This window comes from Durio zibethinus, chromosome 1, assembly GCF_047325235.1.
Source record: "Durio zibethinus cultivar Kanyao isolate XHJ-2024 chromosome 1, ASM4732523v1, whole genome shotgun sequence".
NCBI lineage: Eukaryota > Viridiplantae > Streptophyta > Magnoliopsida > Malvales > Malvaceae > Durio > Durio zibethinus.
Window position 1 is genome coordinate 36,332,654 of NC_143162.1, and position 19,733 is coordinate 36,352,386.

Genomic DNA, 19,733 nt, shown 5'->3' on the forward strand with positions numbered 1-19,733 from the left:
GGATTGGGCATGTGTAGATATTTTAAATTTTCAGCAATAAAAAATATATATTAATAATAATATGATTTATAGTACTACTTATTTTTTATAATTAAATTTGTCTTGTTAATTGTTTGGATGGTATGAATTAATTGATGTGTGTTGAGGATGAAAGGATCTCGTATCATTGAGATTCAAAATTTGGGTTGTGAATTAAAAAAAAAAAAAAAGGATTGTGAATTATAAATAAAGGCTTACTTTGGTTCTGTCAAGATTTAAAAAATAATAATAATAATAAAATCATGAGGACAAACTGTCCTGTCAAATCTCAAAATGGATAAAAAATTCTTGTCTTTTTTTTTCTCAAACCTAAAAATTCGCCGAAATTCTCAGTTAAGGGAGTCTTACTGCTGCACAATGATCAACCGTATTCTTCGAAGTATCACCAAAAAGAATGTTGCGTAATTGCACAAATTTTGTATTTTAGACGGTGTTTTATTCTTTTTTATCACAGTGCTTGTGGACCAATTGAATTCATCAGAGCATTGATATGGAACCACATTTGTCGGCCTAGGCATTTAGGCAGCAAGAAAGTCAATAAAAAAATCATTAAATATCTAAGGCTATTTTTTGTCTTGTTACCACCCAACTATATTTATACGTGCACAAAACACAGAACCTTACCATACTTGGACAGAAGATCTCTATACACTTACTGATTGAATCTGTAATGGATCTTCTTGATCTCTCAAATTTTAGTTATGTAGTACTGTTAGCCATTACAGTATTGTTTTTATACAAAAAACTCAAAAGGTCTAGTAATGGCAAAGCTGCACCCGAAGCAGGAGGTGCATGGCCAATAATTGGTCACCTCCCAATGTTAGGGGGACCATTGGCCGCTCATGTAACATTGGGAAACCTGGTTGATAAACATGGACCTGTCTACACGATCCGGCTAGGTGTTCATGAAGCCTTGGTGGTGAATTCAAGCGACGTAGCCAAGGAAATATTTACCACCAATGATATGGCTGTTTCGTCTCGTTCCAAAATGGCAGCAGCAGAACACTTGGGCTACAACTACGCCATGTTTGGGTTTTCTCCTTATGGACAATACTGGCGTGAAATGCGCAAAATAACAATGTTGGAGGTGCTATCAAATCACAGGATCGATCAGCTCAAGAAAGTTTTTTTCTCGGAAATAGAAGGCGCAGTGAAAGATCTGTACAAGTTTTGGGATCACGAAAAGGACGACTCTGGACAGGTCTTCGTTGAGATGAAGAAACGGTTTTCGGACTTGACTTTGAACGTTATTCTTAGGACGGTTGCTGGGAAGAGGTACTCTGGTGTTGCGAAGGAAGACCAGAAATTGGTGACACGATACCGAAAGGCGTTAAGGGATTTCTTCTACTTGACAGGCATATTTGTGTTGGGGGATGCAGTTCCTTTTCTCCGATGCCTGGATTTGGGTGGCTATGAAAAGTGGATGAAGAAAACTGCGAAAGAGTTGGACAATATTGCTGGGGGGTGGTTAGACGACCATAGGAGGAACGGACGTTGGGATGAAACTAAAAAAGAGAAGGATTTCATGGATGTGATGAACTCTGCTCTTAAAGGTTCAGATCTTGCAGGTTATGATGCTGATACCATCAACAAAGCCACTTCCTTGGTATGAATTACGATTTTTTTTTCTCTTTTTTGATTTTATTTCCCTTATTAATCTGTTCTAAATACTAAAATTATATGAAACTTGCACATTGCAGAATATGATTTTAGCAGGCAGTGACACTACAACAGTTACCTTAATATGGGCACTTTCGCTATTGTTAAACAATCCTCATTTACTTAAAAAGGCTCAAGAAGAACTAGACATCCATGTAGGCAAGGACAGATTCGTGCAAGAATCTGACATCAGCAAATTGGTGTTCATTCAAGCCGTAATCAAAGAGACATTAAGAATGTATCCTCCCGCACCTCTCTCAGCACCCCGTGAGCTAAGTGAAAGCTGCTCTATTGGCGGCTATGAAGTCCCCGCAGGCACTCGGCTGATCGTGAACCTTCACAGGATCCAAAGAGACCCTAAAATATGGCCTGAACCATCAGAATTCAAGCCAGAGAGGTTCCTTACCACCCACAAAGATATTGATGTCAGGGGTCAACACTTTGAACTGATGCCCTTTGGCAGTGGTAGGAGAAGCTGTCCTGGAACATCTTTTGCACTCCACATGCTGTACTTGACACTGTCTAATTTCTTGCATGCTTTCAAATTCTCTACCCCATCCAATGGTTTGATTGACATGAGTGGCACAGTCGGATTGACCAACATGAAATCTACCCCAGTTGAAGCACTTGTCTCACCACGCCTTGCTGCTGAGCTTTATAAACCATAAATACGGGTGAAGATTGCATGAATAAAGGATGAAGAACAGGAAGAGTCAGCATTTTGTTCTCGGATGTTAGTAGTTGTTTTATTATTGGGGCATTTGCCTCTGTTACTTACAACCCCCATCTTCGACAGTAATAATAGTAAAATGAATAAATAAAAGAATTACTGTTTTTATTTATTATCAGGTACCTTCAAGTCAAAATAGTATCAACTTTCATTAAGTCCCCAACTTTGGAAAAATCCAACATGAGAGCAGGCCTAAGAAAATGTGGGCAATCTTCAATCCAATACAAATATAGTTATATCTTCAATCCAATACGAATATAGTTATATTTGGCAAAGATTATGTGCAGCCTTCTTTGAACATATTGTACCCTACATGACTAGGAAGCCATGCATTCTGCTTTTTCCATTTTCTAATATTGGTCCAACAATTGAAAGATCGGCATAATCGTCTTTTTTATTTTTTAATTAATTGTGGTGTTTTATTCATCCAATAGGCCATGAATCATATTGTGCTATCAAATCATCTCTGAATAAGTTATACAAATAACAACAAATTGTAAATGCGAAAATAAAAAATTGCCAATTTGTATATTGTATGCGAAAAAATTATTGACAGCAACATATTGGATAGATCCTTTAACCTAAAACGCACGGCATTCAGTATATTATTAAAACCCTAATTTGGCCCATGCACTTTCCAGCCATAATTCATGTTGTTACACTCTGACCAAATAGTGTAAATTTGGGCATTCAAAGCTATCTTGAGGATAGCAATGAAGTTGTATCCAAGCAATTTCTCTTTGCGAATTTTCAATGTATAAGTATGTAAACTATAGCTAGACTTGATTTTAAGATTCACCACAAATTTTTTTTTATTTAGATGTGATTAATAATCTAATTAAATTTATCTCACTTTAAAAAACAATCTCAAATTTAATTTAGATATTTTTAAAAGATAAATTCATGTCTACAAAATCAAATCTAGGTCTAAGAGTATGATTACTTGTAAGAAAAGTTATAACACCTTCATAACGTCCATCAAAAGATGGTACTAATTTGATTTTATGTTATCCAACCCTTAGAACATGTTTATATTTTTACCAAATAATTCAATTATTAAAAATTGATATTAAAATTACTCCAATCTTTTGAAAACAATTTAAAATAATTTTCTAATCTTAAAAGCTTTTATAGAGATTCGTATCTCATTCTGAAAAAGCTTAATCACCGAATTCATTAACATATTTTCGAAGAAACTACTTTTGAAATCAAACAAAAAAATCCTCCAATCATTTAATAAGATTTGATATTAATACATATTTTCTAATCGTTTGATGAGATTTTATTTGAAAACTTTTTTATGAAATTTTTTTTTTAAAAAAGATCATTAAATCTTCTAATAATTTGATAAGATTTAACAAAAATTTGAATCCTTCAATCATTAGGTAAGATTGAAAAATTATTTTTTAAAAATTCATTAAGTGCTCAAATAATTTGATAGTACTTAATTCAAGGTTTAGATCCTTCAATCTTTTGGTAGGATTAAAAAATAATTTATTTTTGACAAAAATTTATTATGAAATTTTTTTATAGTTTGATAAAATTTGTAATTCAAAATTTAAATCTTTCAATTATTTGATAGGATCAAAAATAATTTGTTTTTTAATTGAATAAGATCCTTGAATAATTTAATAAGATTTATAATCAAGAACATTTTTTTTAAATCCACAAAAATCATCTAATAATTTGGTAAGATATTATAGATTAATTTTTTAAGAAATTTATTAAATGATGCATCCTAATTATACAGAAATTTAATTGGCACTTAATTTATTGAATCCCATTACAAAATTTTCATAAATAAATAAAAAGGATGTACATAATAAACTAAAGAAATAAAAAGAACCAAGTAAAAACAAGTGAGGAAGGAAAATACCAAAAACTTGGGTCCACCAACTTGATTCCGTTGGCCTGATTTGATTTAATTCAAAGCTTGAGCCTAGCCAAATTCTAGAATGGATCACTGGGCTTAAATAGGCTGCTATAGTCAATTTACCTCCCATATCCATCAGGCAAGGGTATCTCCAACCAATTGGGTCAATCATTCCTTCTGTGTTTAATTAAAATTCTCTACTTTCCTTATCATGAACCGCTAAGAGAGAACCTGAGTGCCCAATTTTCTTCGTTCTGCAGTACAAATCAGTCGGCCCTTTTTAAAGCAAATCAAACCGTCTTTGACTCTCAAGCCACAGTTGCTATGCTTGCCACTGATAGCACCATAAACTCAAGTACGCCACCTCTTCAATCTCCGTTTTCTACCGTCAGAAGCCTAAAAAAAATTCTAAGAAATTCTTCGGCCTTCCTCCACCATTTTAAAGCGCCTAGATTGGAATCCTTGGAAATATTTTCCCTGTTTGCTTATTCTCTATGTGAATTGTGCTTGCAAAGGCAATAGAAGACTCTGAAGCAAGTCTTTTTTTTTTTTTTTTGGTCTCACTTGTCTCGAAAACCCAGCCCCAAGAACCCCCTTCAATTGAACCCTTGCTCTGGTGTTTTTATAGGGACCTGGTTTCAAAGAATTTTTGATCGAAACGAGTTTTAATTTCACTTCCATTGAAGTTCAGATTTTAATTCTAATCAAAAGCCTTTTAATTTGAAATAGTCCCATTCTAAACCAATTTGGTTTTACCCGAATTTCTTTTAAATAATAATAACTTTAAACTAAATAAAATATCAAAAATAAATAAAAATTTTAAAACGTTGTTTTAAAATATAAATTGATCTGGGATTAAATGGGATATCTACACAGATCTATCAATCCCACTACATTGTAGAATTTTACTCCAAACTAGTTTGGAGAAAAGACAACCAAAGAATAGGTGACCTCTGTCCTCAATACCCTCGTCACAAAGGATACAGGAGGCATTAGGGACAACACGCCATGTATAAAGCCTTTTGCAGGAGAGAAGTCTATCCAAGATAGCCATCCAAGCAATCAAGATTCAAGGCATGCATAGGAATTCAATATTGGAACCATAAGAGCCAAAAGCAACCATAAGAGCCTATCCCAAAGTATCTTCGGACGCTTAGTTCGAAAGACATTGAAAGTACGGATTATATTGAAAATACCTAATTTAGAACCATCCACTTTACCTGATTATCAGTAGAATCAATGAAAAATGCGACAAGGCTCTTTAGTTTGAGAAGTCCCTTCCAGGCTCAACTACAAGAAGAAGATTCTTGGGATTTTCAGAAACTCTGCCATTTCAAAACGTAGGCCTTTCATCATGCTACCCAAAAGGATCCAGCTTGGGTGAGGACCAACCAAATTTGCTCAAGGATGAAAGCGTGATTCCAACATGAGAAATTTCGGGTAACAAAGAGATTCCCAGCTAATTGTAGCTCCTCTAGCATTGTCCTCCTTTCCTTTCCAAAAAAAAAAGAAAACTATAATTCTGTAATTTTTGCAATAACCTTCTTTGGAAGCAAGAAGATATTACGTTCCATGTTTTTAATTGTTGTCAAGTCATCTCCTTCTGCTACATTCTTTGTGCATTCCACGTACTCTGCCACCTCTACTGTTTTGATTGCTGCTAATGCTTCAATGGCAGTCACCTTAACTACAGAGTTTGCTGCCCTTCCTTGTCACATCTTTGATTGTCCGGCGCTCCATCAAAATTAATTTTGAAGACACTTTGCCGTGGAGGAATCCACCTTTGGATTTTGTCTTTATAATTAAGATTGTTAGAGACTGAATCATAATACTTAATTAACAAACCATATAACTGTAATCCAGGTTCGATTCCTTTTTGTTATTTGCTCAAGCCTCCTTGAATTTTTCTAGGAAAGATGCTTGTTGTGCAACTGACTCTTTGTTAGTAAAAATAAATAACAAAAGAGAAATAATATAAAAGAATTTTAGTTTTGAAGCGTAAAAAATATTTTTTTAAAAGCAATTATAAAAATTTTATATTTCACCAAAAAAAAGATACAAGAAAAGAAATTAATATGATTTAGAGATCAATATTAGAGAATGTTCAAGGTGTCAAAAGATTAATGTTTCTATGAATCAAAATATTAATTTTCATAAAGATTTTCGTTAGAGGTATGCATTTTATTTTTTGCATAATTATTGGTATAAAAAATTGACTGAATGAGATAACAAGTTAACAATTTATTTCATTAGTATATAAAGTCAAAACACAATATGCAAAATATTGATTATATTGCATAAGTTTATGCATATACTAAAATTGATTCCACAAGTGAGTTTAATGAATTTTATTATATTTTTTTGAAAAATCGATGCTTATAAAGATTATGATAGAAAATAGCTTGAAAACATATAAGAGAAAGACATTAATTGATTTATGACCAAAAGAATTATCACTTGTTATCAAGTAATGAACTATATTAGATTTTAATGGAATGGTTAATTGTTTAATTGTTATATCTTTGTTATATATAGAACAAGCAAATTGTTCCATAGTTTATCTGAAAATAATCAAAAATGGGTAAAAGAATTTACCATAAAAAATTAGATGTAAGTAGAGAATATATATACAAAAATAAGATTTGGCTACAATATTAGTTTTATTATTAAATCATGGCACCAAAATTGAGATAATAAGTTGAGTCAAACTATTTGTATAATTCAATCTTTGTTGGTCATTTATAAATTAAATGTTGATATATATATATATATATATAATTTTTTTTAAATTTATTATTGGTTCAAAATTTGATTAGTATTTAATTTTCATGAAAACTAATTAAAATTAAATTGATATATAAGAATAATTATTATTAAGATTTGGTGTTGCATAGATTAATTGGTGGATAACAAACCAAATAATGATTATTATCAGAAACTTGGGCAATGTGATATATATTTTACCTGTTGAGTGTATTACACTAGAAGTGATTTTACAAAATAAAATTTTATTGTGAACACTTACAAAGTGAAAATCATAAAAAGCCATCAAAGAGTTAATCAACAGTTATATAAAAAAAAAAAAAGCATTGTTGCTTTTCACATATGGGATATTAATTAAACGAAAAGGCATGCCATTAAAAAATATTGAAACATTTATCGATTACGAGCATTTTAAAAGATGTTCATCAATGTCTAATTAGGCATTTATAAATTAGAAAAGAACATGCAAATTTAATGTCCAAAGGCACTAATACATGCATGTGTTTAATTTCACTTTGCGATGGCATAGAGAACATTGATACAGTTTATCATATATTATGAAAAATGAACTGAATGGGATGAAATTTTTTTTCTTGTACATATAAGAAAGATATGAACTATGAAGATAGAATGCCATCATCCAATTAATGCATTATTGGTTAAAGATAACGAAAGTATTTTTACTTTTTGTCCCGAAAAAATGACCTTTTACAGGCTATTAAAATGAAAAGTAAATAAGTTTTCGAGGTTTTCAATAGTTTCATCACAATGGCACGGATGTGGTTGGTTGTATGCCATATTAACATATGTGCTTAGATAACAATATTGGTTTATGAAAGTCATAAGCCTTTGAGTTTAACCAATGATTTAACCAATGCAAATTCATCATGAATTTTTGCATGAAATATGAGTAAAACTCATATTATAATTATTATTTATACTATTTTCTGAAATGATTCTTTGGATTCATGTTTCATAACTTGCATTGATATAGTGATCTAGATATAAACATATTGGTCATAAAATAATTGTGAAAGTATTTGAAATTGAAGTTAAATATACTTTAAACTCTTATTGTATATAGGTATATTGATCCTGTGAGTAAAGTTTGAATTTATTATACATCCAAAAATATTTTGACCAATTAAAAGTGGTAAAAAAAATAGAGATATATAGGCTACATAATGGTGGAGAAATAAAGTTCTCATAAAATTTTGAAATCAAAAGTTTAGAGGTTTCAATAATTATAAACTTGGAATTGATCATTGGGCAATTACTATATGTATTGAAAACCCATAATAACATTTGAGATAGTTGATTTTCACTAAAAGCCATAATTATAAATAAGATAATTTTAATAGCCAAATTTAAATGATTTGTTGGTATGAGATGGATTATTATGGTTGGCTTAGAATAGCCATAAGCCAAAATTGATGTCATAATCTTAATCACGTTGTAGTAATTTTTGTTATGTATATGGTCTACTTCATAGATTGTACAAATGATTTATCATCTATGATTTTATATAGTAAAAATTTCAAAGTATATTTACTTTAGAAGCCATGAGTGATTCAAAGATCTTGTGAATTTGAAAATATTTATAATAGTAAAAAGAATGCTATTTGATCCATTTGGGTAATGAAAATGGTTTTGTTCATGATAACAAAAAATTATTAATAGTGTCCATGATGAAATAAATTCATATAAAAATTTATGAATTAACATAAAAGTCTTAAAATGAGGCTATAAAAACACGATTATATTTGAAATCTGCTTATTGATATAAACTCTTATATTTAGTTAAAATATAAAAGTTTTGAAACTTTTATTGAAATATTAAGATATCAGGTAATTATCTTTCACTAAGAGTGAATTTGAAAGCCTCTTACTTTAAAAAAAAAAACATCAAATAGTGAAAAGATAAATGAAATAGCAAATTGATTAAGTATATATGATATCTTGATAATTGAATGAGATATTTTTTAATTAAAAAAATGCATACTTGCACATAGTGGGGGTGATAAGAATCAAACCACTATAGCGTTGTAAGATTTTAATATAATTTTATTAGCAAATTATACAAGCTAATAAGTTTAAACACTTATTAAAGTAAAATCATAAAAAGGTCCTTAAAAATCTTAAAAGGACTAAAATCGTTTGGTTTATTCATTAAGTTTATCCAATTGTACTAGAAAGATAATTATATTAAAAATGTATAAAAGTATGAAAATAAAATTGTTGAAATTAATAAATAAAAAGTTATTGCCACAAGTAAAACCAACTATTTCTTAAAATGATAAGAATGAGGTAACAATATTTGGAGCATATAAATGATATGCAAAATGAAAAGTTTGGACATATTAACCTGAAGTGATTATATAATGCAATCTCAAGTAGGGTTAATTATCATAAAAGAAAATTGAATTCTAAAATATTTGATTAGTAATACTACAAGTAGAATGGATTTAAACCCTTACTATTAAACACCAATAAAGAAAACCTAACTTTGAATTAGTAACCTCTAATTACAATGTTTAATAGGTAAAAATAAGTTATTATTATGTATCAATTAAACATTGTAAAATCTATTCAAATTTTAAAAACTAGTGTGATCTATTACGTAAAGATGATGAGTTTTTATACTCTTAATGGAGTTTGAAATGTCTAAAGTAATGGAGACATAATGAAAACTTTACCTATATAAACATAAAAGTGGTGCCGCTTCAACAAAACGAATTTGGGTCTTTCATGTAAATGTTTATGAATATGATAAGCAAATCTAGTTAAGCAAGAGATTAATGAACTTGTTGGAAAAAATATATAAGAGAAGAGAAATAATAGAAAAGAATTTTGATTTTTTTTATATTAAGATACTTAAACTTATTAAGTAGTTTCTCAACATAATGACTTTGATTAAGTATGAAACCCTTATTATATCTCTTAACTTTAAATCCAAAAATGATATCAACTTCATTTAAATCTTTTATTTTGAAATTAGAAATCATATACCTTTTGGTTTCATTTATGCCAATCATATTAGTACTAAAAATTAGCATATCATTCACATAGAGATATATTATAACTCCATATTCATTAGTAAATTTTGAGTAAATGCACTTATCCGTTTTTTTATGTTTAAAACTATTGGCTACTATGGCTGAATCAAACTTTTCATGCCATTGTTTAGAGGCTTGCTTTAGCTCATAAAGTGACTTAATTAATTTATAAACTTTATTCTTATTACTTAGAAGAATAAAACCTGATTGTTCTATTTATACTTCTTCTTTTAAGTCACCATTTAAAAAAGCTATCTTAATATCCATTTGTTGCACATGTAATTTATAAATGGAAGCCAAAACTAGAAGAACTCTAATGTATGTTATTCTAGCTATTAAAGCATATGTATCAAAATAATCTATCCCTTCCTTTTGTTTAAAACCTTTTGTAACTAATTTTGCTTTAAAAAATTGTATAGAACCATTTGTATTATTTTTCTTTTTAAACACTCATTTACATCCTATAGGTTTAGAACCTGAAGGTAAATTTATAAAGACCCATGTATTATTAGACATGTTTGAGTCCATTTCATCATTAATAACTTCTTTCCAAGAAGCAACATCTTTTAAAGTCATAGCTTTATTAAATGTTTTAGAATCTTAATCTATATTTAGTAGAATTGGTGTTTTATTAAGTACTTTGCTTCTATTTTCTTTTACTAGGAATACTATAAATTCTAGAGAAACAAAATCAAAAGGTAAAAGATTCTCTTTTTTCATTCTTTTACTCCTTATAAGTTTAATAAAATCTTTACTTTCTTTTCTTTTATTTCCAATCATAGGAATCATTTCAATTTGTTTCTCCATTTCAATTTTAGTATCACATATAAACTTATTTTCAAAAAATTCTACATGAATAGATTTGACAATAACATTAGTATTTAAATCAAAAAGTTTATATGCTTTTGAATTATGTGCATAACCAACAAAAATACTTTTAATACCTTTAGGTCTTAATTTTGATTTATGAGAATGATGTATTTTATAAAAGGCAATATACCCCCACACTTTAAAATAAGCCAAATTTGGTTTTCTGTCATGATTCAAAAGTTCATACGGTGTTTTTAAGAATTTTTTTGAAAGAATTTTATTATGTATATGGCATGTTGTTAAAAGTGCTTCTTCCCAAAGATTTAAAGGTAATTTAGCATTTAACAACATACTATTTACCATATCAACCAAGGTTTTATTTTTTCTTTGGGCTAAACCATTTTGTTAAGGTGCATAAAGGGTTATCTTTTGATGAATAATTTCATTATCTTCACAAAAAAGAGAAAATGAATCTAAAAAATATTCATCACTCCTATCAGTTCGAAAAAATTTTATTTTATTCTCCTTTTGATTTTCAACAACTGATTTATATTCTTTGAATTTATCAAAAGCTTCATTTTTTATTCTCATTAGATACACAAAAGTATAACGAGAATTATCATTTATAAATGTTATAAATTACTTTTTTTCCCTTATTAATAAACCATTTAACTCACAAATATCAAAATTTATGAGTTTTAACAATTCTGTATTTCTTTTAGCTTTAGGAAAAGGTTTCTTAGTCATTTTTGCTTTGACACAACACATTTAATGTCATGATTTTTCTTATATGTTATATAACCATGCTTAGTCATATGATTCATATATTGATAATTTAAATATCCTAATCTAGCATGCCATAAAAAAGAAAAATACTCAATAATATAAGTAGAAACATTATTTATTTCATCAATGCTTAGTTTAAACATATCATCATTGGAATATTCTTTTCCAATGAATACACTATTTTTAGATACTATAACTTTATTAGACTCTAGTACAATCTTAAAGCCTTTCTTACATAATAGATTTGCAGATACAAGATTCTTTCTAATCTCATAAACATGAAAAACATTAAGTAAAGTTAGTTTATGTCCTAAGGTGAATTTCAATTCAACCGTTTTTTTTTCAATCACTTTGGCAAGAACATGATTTCACATAAAGATGTTTTTTGGTCTCTTGCATTCTTCAAAAGTCTTGAACTATTTTTTATTGTTGTAAACATGAATTGTTGCACCAGAATCTAGCCACCAATCAGATGACTTATTTGCAATTATGCCTTTAAATTATTAGAAAAAATAAATAATAAAAAAATTAGCTTTAAGGTGTGAAGAACACTTTTTTAAAAGCAGTTATGCCTTTAAGATATAACAAAGTTTCAAACTCTTTAATCAGAAGTAGTAAAAATGATTATACTGAAAGATTTATTTATAATAAATGAACATATATAAACTTCTATTCAGATAGTCATGATCTTTTGTATAGTCATGACCTTTATGAATAATAATTTATTGTATTCAAATAGTTATGATTATTTGTCATATAATAATTATTTTTGTTCGAACATAATTATTTAAAATATGAATAAAATTAATACAAAAATTAATTTTATTTATCAATAATTAAATCTTTCTATCTCATGTGGTAATGAAAATGGTTATACTAAGATGTTTATTTATAATAAATGAATAAATATAAACTTCTATTAAGATAGTTATGACCTTTTATATAATCATGACTTTTATGAATAATAATTTATTTATATTCAAATAGTTATGATCATTTGTTATATGATAATTGTTTCTATTCAAACATAATTATTTAAAATATAAATAAAATTAATTTTATTCATCAATAATTAACTTTTTTTATCTAATGTGGGATGTACCACATTTTAAATTATTGTAGACATCCTATTTAGTCCGGATCCAAGCCCATCGGGCTTGATCCAATAGAATTTGGGTCTAAGCCCATTGAACCAGGTTTAGGATCCAACTAGCAGGCCCAATTGGCCTTTATTTTTATTTTTTTATTTTTTTAAAATTTTTTTAGTTTGATTTATCTGTTTTATTATATTTATCATTAATTTAACAAGATTTAGTGATAAAAAATAAAAAAAATATATTTTTGGTCCTAAATTAGAGGTTGTAGAGTTCCTATAAGTTTTAATATGAGGTAGGATAAGTCTTAAGTTTTTGATAACCCAGTCAAATGAGGACTTTAATCTGATCAAAAAAATTCTTCTGATCTGGTCCTATAAACGACAACAGCAACAGGAGACCAAGGGAGAATGGGACCAAAGAAACAAACCAAACAGAAACCAAGAAAAAAAAAGGTATGAGCGAAAGAAAATTTGGAAGAATGGGACGTGAGTTTTCTGGAGGAACTTATCCAAGTTGAAAAAATCATTCTTTTTTGTTTTTCTGCTAACCAAAACAGCCTTCTTTTTTTTCTATTTACCACATTTGCCACGGCCACCACCACCAACATCGTCACATCATCAACACCTACATTTTTATCGTCATCTTACACTGATTCCCTTAGTTACTCGCCTCACAGAGAACTCTTCCAGATAACCGTCGATTTTGGTGGGGCCTTGAATTCTAATGGCATTTTTGCTAAATGCGTTACTCTTTCGATTCATGTGCGGCTAGTTCACGATTTTTAAAACGTTAAGAATCTCAAGATTAAGTGCTTAAAGAAGGAACTGGGACACGTTTCAAAGCAGCAAGAGGACTTGAAATGTGAGTGTTCACAGCTTAAGAAGAAAAGAAATAAGGAGGATCAGCTTGCATTTATGGATTCAAAGAATGAGGTGAATGTTGCTAATTTTCATGGGTCGAGGGTTGTAAACTTAGAACATGGAATCCATGTTACAGTTCATCATGAGGATATCCAAGAATTTTCAAATGCAAAAGCTTTTGATGATCAAGTTGGCATGAACATAGCCAAGTTAAGTTGTAAGAAAATTAGAGTTCAGACATATCTAAGTGCTTATCTTGATCTTTCTAAGAAGTTGCATGGCATCTGAGATTTACCAAATGACCAAAAGTTTAGAAAAAATCTTGTTGCCAAGTTGTTTGCAGTTTATTCCATAGATATTGACATCCTGTTTGGGTTCATTAATATGAGCTCACCTTTCAAAACAATAGAACCGTTGGTATTCAAGAGCTTTTTTCGATAAGACTTTACAGAGTTTTGTGCATCCTATTCTTAGTTATGAAGCTGTAAAAGTATCTTGTTTCTACTCTTCTATGACTGAGATCAATAGTGGAATGTTGTGATTGAAGGCTCTATTTGAGTCGTTGTGTGATCTTTGTAATGTTAAAAATGTAGTTATTGCTTATAGTTGCTCCATATACTACATGTCTTGCTGAAAAATCTTTTGACTTTTGAAAAGAATCCCGAAGCAAGTAATAAAAAACTAGCACAAAGATTACAGAGGGAGAGGGCTCTCGAATTACACTAAAAAATACACAACAGCACAAAAAAAACGCACGAAAAAAATCACAGAAATCAAATTTATTCTTCATTCGAGTACCGTTTCGATCTCGACTTCTCTGACGCACCGATAGGAGACAAGCCTCGTGTTGGGTTGACACGACGGGTTACAACATTATTGTTTTGTGTTGGAGGAGAAATCGATGGCGGGAGTTTATTGTCTCTGATGTTTCGTTTCTCGCCTGACTTCGTGTGCCAGCTCAGCATCAAAACTTGTTGTAACTGTAGTAACATCGGTGTCGTGCAAGTAGTTACTATTTCGTGATCGAACGATCCCGCTTCGGATTTACCTTTCTCGACGGTGGTTGTTGCTCAGGCAACTGCCATCGATGTCTCCTTCGTTGATGAGGTGGCAGTTGTAAAAAGTTGTATTGACAATCGTAACGTACAGATTGAGGGCCTCAATGATGTTCTTGCTGGTTGCATAAGTGGTTCTGAGAAGTTAGTTGCTGAAATTCATACTTTGCATCATATTTTGAGAGGTACTTTCAACTCGAATGCTGTATATATGATCATCAGAGGCATGAAGACACTGCATCTCGTATACAGTAATAAAACTTGACAGCATTAAAGATGGCCAAAGTTTTAGAGGCACATCCTAAGGTGAGACGTGTCTATTATCCAGGCTTGCCAAGTCATCCTGAACATGGAATTGCCAAGCAGCAAATGACAGGCTTTGGTGGTGTGGTCAGTTTTGATGTGGATGGAGATTTGATGACCACTATCAAATTTGTTGATGCATTGAAGATACCATACATTGCTCCATCCTTTGGTGGCTGTAGAGCATTGTGGATCAACCAGCTGTAATGTTCTATTGTCTTTGTCTCTAAGCCGAATTATTAAATCACTTTTTACATCTCAAACTGTCCTTTGTGTTTGGAGCCACGTCGAATTCCTCAAGCCGATTTTTTGGTATTTTATTCATTTGTTTATTTATTTATTTATTTTTTATGTGTTAGTTATTTTTAGGAGTATTTTTTTTTTTTTGCAAAAAATAAAAATTTTTCAAAAAGAACTATTTTTGAGGAAAAGTTGAAAGTATTAATTTTCTTTGAAAATAAAATTTCAAAAAAATATATTTTTGAAGAAAAGTTGAAAGTATCAATTTTTCTTGAAAATAAAATTTCAAAAAAAAATATTTTTGAGGAAAAGTTGAAAGTATCAATTTTTCTTGAAAATAAGTTTTTCAAAAAAAATATTTTTGGAGAAAAGTTGAAAGTATCAATTTTTCTTAAAAATAAGTTTTCAAAAATGGATTTTTGAGGAAAAGTTGAAAGTATCAATTTTTCTCGAAATTAAAGTTTCTAAAAATATATTTTGAAAAAAAGTTGAAAGTATTAATTTTTTCTGTACAAAAGCAATCATTTTTTTTATTTTCTTGAATTTTCTTTAATATTAACTAATCTGACGATTGAGCTTCTACAAGTGAAACAATAGTTTTCTTGCATACTCTTGAGGTGAAGAAATTTTCTCAATTTTTTGCTAAAAATATTAGAGTCAATTGAGAATAATTTTCAATAATTAATTACTTGGTAAATTTTTAAGGCTTATTGGATAACATAAAATTAAGCTGGTACCATCTTTCGATAGACGTTGTGAGGGTGCTATAACCTTCTTCGCACGTAATCGAACTCTCGAACTATGTTCTAGTTAGTAGACCTGAACCTATTCTTTTAGGGACCCTTAAACTTAAGTAATCCCTGAAAAGATAGATTTCTTAGGTGACTAATCGCACATAAATAAAAAAGATTGGTGACGACTCCTTTAAGTCAATGTCTAGCGATGAATCTTCAAATCTAGACGTTATGACAACTATCAACACTCTTACATCCTGCTTCTTGCTATTTTTGTATTCCTCAATTCTAGCCTTCCATATTCCCTAAATAACCATAATGAACTTCTTGAAACCATTTTCATCCAACAAGTCAATCACAAACTCTATCCATTCCAAAATTTCAACCTCTTATACAATAGAATTTTGGTTTTAAAATAAGTCAATTTCAATTAATATTTTAAGTGAAATTGGTTAAGTCATTATTAAATTTTAAAAAACGAATCGATTCATTATTTATTCTTAGTTAACTTTTAAAATTAAAAAAAAATATTTACAATTTTTTTTAATTAATTCTATACAATTAATTAAAAGATATATGTTCTAATATATATTTTACTAATTTTAACAAATTAAATTGAAAGTACATACTCTTTTTTTATTTTTTTGGGCCAATATTCTTTTTAGGATTCGTTTTCTATATACAATATGTAGAGTTTTTAATAATAACTAATTTTACTTTATCACCCTAAATTGAAATTTTCATTTTTTGGTGGGCAGAAATTTCTGGGACATGGATCTTTCCAAGTCAGGCAGATGGGACAGGCGGCCATCCAGGCTCTAGCATAGCCCAACCATTTAAGAAAGTAAAATCTAGAAAACAAGCCCAATTTGCATGCAATAACGACGGACAGCTTAATAAACAAATCAAAATGAATGTCTTTTCAATAATAATAAAGATTAATACAATTGTACGTTGATTTTATTAAATTCTTGTAATAAATATAGATTGTTTCAGTTTTCTCCTTTCCATTATGGGTGTTTTTCATATCTATAAATAGAAAGTAACCTCCCGATTTGCATTATTTAATCACCGTTTAGCAAGATAATCAACTTCGTGTCATTTGTCATTTGTTCATTGACACAAAGGAAGGGATAAAATAGTCTTTTAAGCATTTAGATATTTTAAAAAATTAAAAAAAAAAAAACGCAACCTTCTAGAGCCTTGTATTATATAAATAGCACTATGATAATTGAGTCTTTGTCCTTAATGCCTGATAGTCCCTACCCCAATTGAATCTATTTCCCATAAAGATAAACTACTGCTGCAAATTCGGGGAAAAAAAAACAAATTCAGCCAATCAAAACGAAAGCGTACGGTGACAAATACTATATTTTTTATGAGAAAAAAAGTCATATGAGCAACACCAATAATTAAAGACCAAAATCTAGTTTGAGCCGAAATGTCAACATGCTAATGCCAGCTGCACATTTTTTTCATTCTTGACATACACATTCTTAAAAGAAATTATTTTTTTTTACTATTCACTACATCTTCCTTGGATCGAGTTCTATATCTCAAGGGGGAGAGAGAGAATGGATTTGCTATATATTTGGCTCCAAATCTCTGTTGCTCATACCTTAAGTAGAAAACCAACAATGGATCTTTTTAATTCATTCCCGGTAACTTCAACTACTGTAGTAGTGTTTACCTTTCCGCTCTGTATTCTCTGCCTTCTATGGGTTTCAAAAATAGTCCCAAACCGAAAGCCAAAAGCACCAGAGGCTGGGGGCTCATGGCCCGTAATCGGCCATCTCCACCTTCTAGGAGGTCCACAACCAATTCACCTTAGCCTGGCCAACATGGCAGACAAATATGGACCAATATTTACTATTAAGCTCGGTGTGCGTAGAGCTTTGGTGGTAAGTAATTGTGAAACTGTTAGAGAGTGTCTTGCCACCAACGACAAAGCTTTTGCCACTCGTCCAAATCTTACTGCCTCGAGACTCATGTGCTATAACAACTCCATGATTGGTTTCGCCCCATATGGGCCTTATTGGCGAGAAATGCGCAAGTTCGCCACTTCTGAACTCCTTTCTAACAACCGCCTTGATATGCTCAAGCACGTTCGAGAATCGGAGATAAAGTTATCCCTGCAAGAGTTATATCAGCAATGGAACAAAAGCAAAAACATTAGCTCTGATAAGGTGTTGGTAGAGATGAAGAGATGGTTTTGGGATTTAACCCTTAACGTGATTCTAAGGATGATTATAGGGAAGCGAATTCCGAGTTTCGATAATGATGCAGAGAGTAAGATATTGAAAAAGGCCTTGAAGGACTTCACTGAATTAAGTGGGAAATTCGTGGTATCAGATGCGTTGCCGTTTCTGAGATGGTTGGACATAGGAGGAGACGAGAGGGAAATGAAGAAGGTAGGGAAAGAACTAGACCGGTATGCTGAGGGATGGCTAGAAGAGCACAAGCGCAAGAAAGCGTCAGGAGAGTACAAGGGTGGGGAAGATTTCATGGATGTGATGCTTTCTAACCTCAAGGATTTGGACGAGCACCATGCAGATACCAGCAACAAAGCCACCTGTCTGGTAGAGTTTACTTAATTATAGTATGATTGATGTTAGATTTAGATTACTTATGGAAAATGTTAAAAAGTTGTTTTGGCTGATTTTGCAGGCTCTGGTTTTGGCAGCCGAAGATACCACAGCAGTTACATTGACGTGGGTTTTATCTTTGTTACTTAACAATCCTGATGCACTAAACAAGGTAAGAAATGAACTAGACATCCATGTGAGTAAAAATAGGCTAGTGAAAGAAACTGACATGCAAAATTTAGTATACCTTCAAGCAATCATCAAGGAAACGCTGCGTTTATACCCTGCCGCACCACTTTCATTGATTCATGAAGCCACCGAAGATTGCACTGTGAGTGGTTACCAAGTGCCGGCAGGCACATGGCTGATCACCAATCTTTATAAGGTTCATCGCAACCCACGAATATGGTCCGACCCTGACGAGTTTAGACCCGAACGATTCTTGACTACCCACAGACATGTCGATGTTAAAGGACAAAATTTCGAGTTGTTACCATTTAGCAGCGGAAGAAGAATGTGCCCTGGGGTTTCTTTTGCACTCCAAGTGTTACAGCTTACACTTGCTAATTTGCTCTACTGGTTCGATTTTGCAACCCCGTTAGATGAACCGATTGATATGCGCCAGGGACCAGCATTGACACTTTCCAAAGCTACTCCACTCGAAGTCCTCGTCACTCCACGTCTTCCTGCTTTTGATTTCGAGACTATGAGCTAATTAAGTTTGAAATCTTAATAAAATAGGATTAATTTCAACTTAATTTTATTATATTTCGAAGTTATCTAGCTAGAGCGATCTGCCTTTTGTGGGCGTTCTATTTCTTTGGCACGCCCAATCATTAGTGGTTTTGAATATTAAACAAGTTTCAGTTGTTACTTATCTTAATTATCTTTAAATTAATGTATATTTTTTATTAAAAAATGAATTTTTTTAAAAGTTTTATTATATGTTAATAGAATAAATCTATATTTTTTATTTCAATAATTAATGTTAAATCCTGACAACATCAATAACATTTTTAATGTAATTAAATGCCAAAGCAGGTACTTTTGTGATTTTGATCAACTTTGAGTCTTTCCAAATAAATGAAATGCAACAAATAAAAATATTACACGGACACTAGGCATAACAATTATTAATCATAA

The 19,733-nt window shown here is 30.6% G+C and overlaps 2 protein-coding genes and 1 long non-coding RNA gene across 3 annotated transcripts; 2 read left to right on the top strand and 1 right to left on the bottom strand.

Annotated features, from left to right (window-relative positions):
- Positions 1–680: 680 nt before the first annotated feature.
- Positions 681–2,540, top strand: LOC111311382 (cytochrome P450 CYP82D47-like). The gene is made up of 2 exons (XM_022910758.2): positions 681–1,645; positions 1,740–2,540. Exons 1-2 carry the CDS (start codon positions 710–712, stop codon positions 2,364–2,366), a joined length of 1,563 nt encoding a protein of 520 aa, XP_022766493.2. The 5' UTR covers positions 681–709; the 3' UTR covers positions 2,367–2,540.
- A 14,823-nt stretch (positions 2,541–17,363) lies between these two features.
- LOC149520599 (uncharacterized) lies at positions 17,364–18,973 on the bottom strand. The gene is made up of 3 exons (XR_016346241.1): positions 18,838–18,973; positions 17,942–18,137; positions 17,364–17,837 (listed from the first exon to the last, which is right to left on the bottom strand). It is a non-coding gene; the product is annotated as an uncharacterized LOC149520599 (long non-coding RNA).
- LOC111311383 (cytochrome P450 CYP82D47-like) lies at positions 17,580–19,533 on the top strand. Its single transcript, XM_022910759.2, has 2 exons — positions 17,580–18,584; positions 18,673–19,533. Exons 1-2 carry the CDS (start codon positions 17,580–17,582, stop codon positions 19,303–19,305), a joined length of 1,638 nt encoding a protein of 545 aa, XP_022766494.2. The 3' UTR covers positions 19,306–19,533.
- The last annotated feature ends 200 nt before the right edge of the window (positions 19,534–19,733 follow it).